Source organism: Macrosteles quadrilineatus, unplaced genomic scaffold (genome assembly GCF_028750875.1).
Source record: "Macrosteles quadrilineatus isolate MER2022 unplaced genomic scaffold, UCM_ALF_1.0 Scaffold_2__2_contigs__length_208266976, whole genome shotgun sequence".
NCBI classification, from domain to species: domain Eukaryota; kingdom Metazoa; phylum Arthropoda; class Insecta; order Hemiptera; family Cicadellidae; genus Macrosteles; species Macrosteles quadrilineatus.
In genome coordinates this window covers 100,851,223-100,857,222 of record NW_026542595.1, presented here as the reverse complement: position 1 = coordinate 100,857,222, position 6,000 = coordinate 100,851,223, and the positions used below count along the sequence as shown (strand labels likewise).

General features: G+C 33.2%; 1 protein-coding gene across 3 annotated transcripts in view; it reads right to left on the bottom strand.

Annotated features, from left to right (window-relative positions):
- Window positions 1–362: 362 nt before the first annotated feature.
- The window catches only part of LOC128987346 (FHIP family protein AGAP011705), a 34,727-nt gene continuing 29,089 nt past the window's right edge, over window positions 363–6,000 (bottom strand). For all 3 annotated transcript variants that reach the window (XM_054408145.1, XM_054408146.1, XM_054408147.1), the window contains 5 exons: window positions 5,498–5,690; window positions 3,899–4,004; window positions 3,706–3,808; window positions 2,206–2,254; window positions 363–1,370 (listed from right to left, as the gene is read on the bottom strand). In XM_054408145.1, coding sequence (XP_054264120.1) covers window positions 2,234–2,254; window positions 3,706–3,808; window positions 3,899–4,004; window positions 5,498–5,690 — 423 coding nt within the window. In that variant the 3' untranslated portion in view covers window positions 363–1,370; window positions 2,206–2,233. The remainder of the gene's footprint in view (window positions 1,371–2,205; window positions 2,255–3,705; window positions 3,809–3,898; window positions 4,005–5,497; window positions 5,691–6,000) is intronic.

Here is a 6,000-nt window from a genome sequence, read left to right as displayed (position 1 = left end):
TAATTGCAATATTGATTTTCATCTTCTAAGTTTAACTTATTCTAAAGTTAGTTAAAATATTAAAATTAGTAAAATGTTGTAATATGATTCCCATAAAAAAAAAAAATTTTAAAAACAAGCTTATGATGAATTACTATTGTAAATCTAGAATGTTTACTGATTAGTAATATCAATATTTCACTTGTAAAACCAAATGTAAGTAGAATTTAATTTATTCAACCCATTATGCAATCATTGATTAAACAAAAATAATGTGTATTATGTCATATTAAGAACAAAATATATAATACCTAAAAGTAAATGAGAAATATGTTTTGTGTTCTTTTATTATGTTTATCATAAATTGTTACTAAATGTTAAATATTTGAGCAAAATTACGTATAAAGGAGAAAATTTATTTGATCCGAAATTTTAACTTGGTGTTTGATGGAAATGGTGCTGATAATCATAACGTTGAATAGTAAATAAACAAATACTGATGACAATAACAAGTGCAAAACAAGTACAATAGTAAGTTCTAAGTTGTATGTCAAATGAATATTAACAATCCAAACAAATAGGAAATTGATTAGAACAAGCTCGAATGAATATTAGTAAAATAATAAAATATCGAACATCCCTAAGCGAGAAACCGATGCAAGAAATGGTAAAATACACAAATAATTCCTTAAAATATCCATAAGCCAACAATAGAATCAACTTTAAGGGAAAAACTACTTTAAAAATCAATTGACTCATTTGTTAAATATAATAATGAAAATATTTGTCACCAAAAAGATTTAAAATAAATACTAAAGCAAATCATGTATTAAGTCATGGATATAACACGTACGAAGAATATAACAACTACATAACACGTAAGTAAAACTTTAACATATACTACAACATAGTCCAACCGTAAGTAATAATCCTATACAATAAAATCTAGTAACAAAATATACAATCTACAAATTGTGGCAACATGCAATGTTATTATTAAAGCTAAGTTAAAATCACATTTTTGAAACAAAATTGACATTTTTACACCGATTGAAACATTTGTGCTTGGCAAAGCAGGACGGACAAGTTCAAGTAAATAAAATTGGATAAGATAAATATTTTATGCACAAAATTTGTCAAAGTTGAAGATTAGAATAAAAAAATAATCATGTTTTGTCCAAGCACTTATGTTTATGTTTAAAGTACAATAATATTTCCTAGGTAAGTAGTTATAGAAAACATAATCCAAGTACTTTGGCAAGTAAGATTAGTTGTTATGTCACACAAAAATAAATTATCTAATGAATAATCGAATAAAACCCCTAAAATAACGTTAGTTGTCTTCTCTTATATTACTGGTTGTGCAACATTGTTCTTTTGGAGAGACCCGTCTAAAAAATAAAACAACAAAAGTATAAGACACCAAATAAATTTAACTCTATGTTCCCGTCCACATAGACTACAGATCTGTGCATGGAACGTATCCAGCAAAGCAAGGGGTGAGCCGGTACAGTACAAAGGTAAACTGTACTGATAAATTTGAGTGGCAGTGACCAGAATCCGAACCCACAACATCGCTGCCTTGGGCCCGAAGTCCGTGACGCTACCAACTGAGCCACCGACTCACCAAACTCACCAAAATAAGTAATAAATAAAAATAATTTTGTAGAAGTTAACACAAATTTATCCCCCCCTCCCCCAAGATTAAAAAATTACACTATTCATTTTTTTAAAGAGGTTAGAGGCTTCTTTGAACCTTAAATTTGCCTGTTAACCTGGGTCTTAAGAGGCCTGCGAGTTGTGTGATGCAAGTAATACAGGAGGTGATCTAATACAGAATAAGAATTAACACTGTTCCGATAGATTTTAAGTTTCTACACGGGGACACAAACATGAAACCGCTGGTTTGGTTTCACAGCCTGTTGTGTAACCAACTCATTGTCTAATAACAAACAAAGTCTAAATCTAAGTCCACTAAATCTTAAATCTAAAGTCTAAATCCACATTTTTTTTAAATATTTAAGTTATTTAAACCTGTTTTTTATTGAGTAGATCACATACTCTCCAAACTCGATTATGTTTTTCCATTAAAAAGATAACTGATAAGCCACATAAATCATTAACCCACTGACAAAAATATCCACAATATCATCAACATTGAAATTTCTCTAGTGTACAATGTATGGTCGTAAGGTAGTTAATTGCAATAAATGACTGATGACTTACCCTTATAAAAACGGCGAAACACCAGATATTATGAAGAAAGTTTAATGATCTGAAAACATAAAGATTATTAAACTAAATTACAGTTGATTGACTCTATAAAACCTAAATTATTTTAAATAGTAATTATTTGCTGAAAAGGTAAGTTTCCAATTAAGCAATTTCCATAGACATGTTGGGGGATAATAATGTATCTGCAAACAATTGCTTTTTTCACGTACAAATGTGAGCTAAAATGGGTGTTAAGATCATCCATTTAATAACTAAAAAATTCTGTTTGATTGGAGCGCAGATTTTGTATCATAAAACCAGAGGCCAGGATGGATGGCCGGTAATCGCCAAGGGCTCCAGGGCTCTGAGATTTGCAATGTTTTCTTAAAAAAAAATGAATGATGTTCTACGTAGGATGTTCAAATTTTGTCACAATCTTGGGAGACTATGATGATGTCAGGCAATTTTGCTGCAGTCTCGTAATACGATGAGGATACCTTAGTGATTTTGGGGTGAAGTTCAAATCTATGTCTCTATAGCGAGATTCCGTAATGATGTCTTAGCCATCAAGGAGGATGTGTTCGATACTGTAACAATTGCGAGAGACGATGATGTCTGATTGTGAGAGATGTTGATAATTTTACCGCTGTTACAGGTCACGATGATGATGTTCCTTCGACCGTGGGAGGCTATATTTTTCAACAATCCCCAGAAGACATCCCAGATTTGGTCACGATCACGGGGGATGACGATAACATTTGCATGATTGCGGGAGACGCTGATATGTTTCCGTTACTGCTGAACATATTCAGGGCAGCAGTAATTATTAATCAGTAAAAAAAAATTATGATGGTGTCTGTGACCGCTGGGATAACGATGTTTTCCACTTTTGTGGGAGACGGTGATGATGTCCAAATGACCATTGTCGTCATGACAATGATAGGCAATGACACAGCCGGAATATGAGAAGTAGTATTAACACTGTTTTACAGTTTGATTTGGGATGAAAATAAATGTAGGCTACTTGAATTCCTACAGTAACTACTGAGCCGACATTCTGAGAGACAAGCTACTGACATTAAACAATAATGAGCTTTAACCAACATAGCTGTTCAAAGCACAAGAAGTACAAACATAAACAAAAATACATCGTCCTGTAATCCAGCTACTAGGAGGTTATAAATTGTGGATATTTATAGGCATGCACTATGAATGCGATACTCCTTGGTGTGGATTAACGTCCGCACAAGTGAGTACTACGACTATCCGCAGTACTATACTGAAAATTAGACCAATTTGTATATACCAAGGCAAAAATGTTGTTCAGATTCCACTATTAATTAACAGCTGCGTCTAAGGAATAAGTCGGCCTTAGTCACTAACAAGATTACAAGATCGCACCACTCATCCAACACTCATCTCCATTCATACTTGGCTTAAAATACCTTCTTTTTATGGTCGCAATTTCATTGAAAAGTACTCAAGTATTAAAGGTGATTATAAAGGACATACCGTGTGTTCCTGTGATATGGCTGCCAGCTCCTTTAACCACTCGTCCAGTACGACAGCACACATGACTGTGTCTCTGACCCCACTGTCAGCCTGCTGAAGATACCTACAACACGTCAGATAAGTAGGTCATTGCTGGTTTGAAACTAGCGACATACACTATCTAATCACTGCAGCCCATGTGACTTATATTTACCTGTAGTTTTGAAATGTTGAGAACCTGGGGTCTTTGACAGGTGGTGTTCCGTTTCTCCTGAACACAGAGCTGAGGGCCATTGTGAGGCTGCGTCGTTTGCTGTCACCTACGAACAAGACGCAATAGTGAGAAATTCCTTCATTGGAATAACTATAACATAAGTTAAGGGGAGATGCCCACTTTTTAGATTTAATGCATTTTATATGGGTAAACATCGTGTTGCTTAGGTACCATTTAAGAAAGAACCCTTTTAGCTATGCATATCAAATTTTAACTACTTATTTGTATTGACATTTAAGACAAACTGTACTAATTTAAATATGTTCTACCAAAAAAATCATATTTTATCAAAATTTTTAAAATATATAATTTTTTTCACTATTTTACAAATATTAATTAATTTTATTAATAATGTTTTTTTAAACATAGAAGCAAACTTTTAGTACACTTTGTGGGCCATGATGTCCTAAGTAACAGAAAAAAATTTGAAGTCAGTGGTACTTATAGTAGTCTGGAAAATGGTACCTAAACATTAAAAAACACAGTTTCGGAAAAAACTCATTTAAAGTCAAGCCTAGGCCTACCCTATGCCACATTATTCCTCATCACAAACAGCACTATTATTATATACACATATGTTATAAAGAAAGAAAAACAAACAGAAAAAGATTTTTGTTGACTATTTAACCTAGCAACAACATTTATTCAGTGCAACCATTCAACAAAATTAAATTTCTAACATAAATTTAATTGACGCTAATTCAGCCCATTGTGACTAAAACCGAGTGTGTAGTACTATTTATATTATTTTTTATGATTGTTAGACTGTAGTAAATATATTAAAATTATATATTTTCTGAATCAGGAAAAGATGAAGAATTTTTCAATGCAATAAACAAAAAATTAATTTTTTGACCGAAAAACTGGGCATCTCCCCTTAACAGACGAATAATCAAAATTTACTGATATTCAATACAGTTCACCCAACTGATAGCAACTATATTGGACAATTGGGTCTTCTTCAAGCTGGCTATATCCTTACAGTTAGGTTGTGACAATCTGTAACCAAATTTGTGGCAACTATTCTCAATTGGTAGTTCTCCTGACCTCATCTTGGATTAAGCTTGCAGTTAGAAAGAACTTTAAACAATTCATAGAAGAAATTGTAATTTAAATGGAGTGAAGATTATCTGACTTTTGATTATGTAATCTTTCGTTTGATAGGACCCTCTCTATTGATAATAAAGCACAGTAAAATCCGTTTTGCAAGACTACACTTCATAGCAGTGTGTTAAATCAACCCCTTGAACGATCCCTGACTGTACGCGGAAGTCATGCACCAGAAATCAGTAGCCTGTAATGTTACCTTTTACATGATTGTACTATCTTTTTGTTTTAGATTTAAAAATAGCCATCACACAGTCCGCCAACTTTTCATACCTGAATACCTATTTGTTGAAACTTTCTTCCAGTTACCTTTAGATTGTATACTTATTTTTTTATGTTTTAGGTACTGCGTAACCTGAATTTGATTCCATACACCAACCATGAAAACTATGATTTTGAGAAGATAAAAAATAATGTGTAGATGATACAGACCTCTGTCGAAGGGGTCGGCAGGGCTGAAGGTGGTAGGGGGTAGACTAGCGGGAGCCTCTAGAGCGTGCTTGCGTGCGTTGACCAGTCTGTCCTCCCTCTCAAGTAGATACTGTTGCGCCTCTTTTACCATCCCCTCCACTGTCCTCACCCCCACCAACAACCTTTCTATCTTGGACTTGAGCGAACACAAAACCTGTGGAATAAACAAAATAAAATTAAAACTGTGTTAAAATAAAAACAATGAGACAATTTTGAAGACTAATGCTAAAATTAATAAATTAAATGATTTAAAATTTTTAGGAATTATTATTGATAACAATTTAAGTTGGGACTCTCATGTCCAGCATGTTGTAGGCAAAATTTCATCAGGCTTGTATGTTCTTCGAAGGATGTCCTAGTCTGTGATCTTTCAGCTCTAAAACTGGTGTATTCTGCTTTTATACATTCATTACAAATATGTGTTCGATACTGTAACAATTGTGAGAGACTTTTTTGTAGATCTC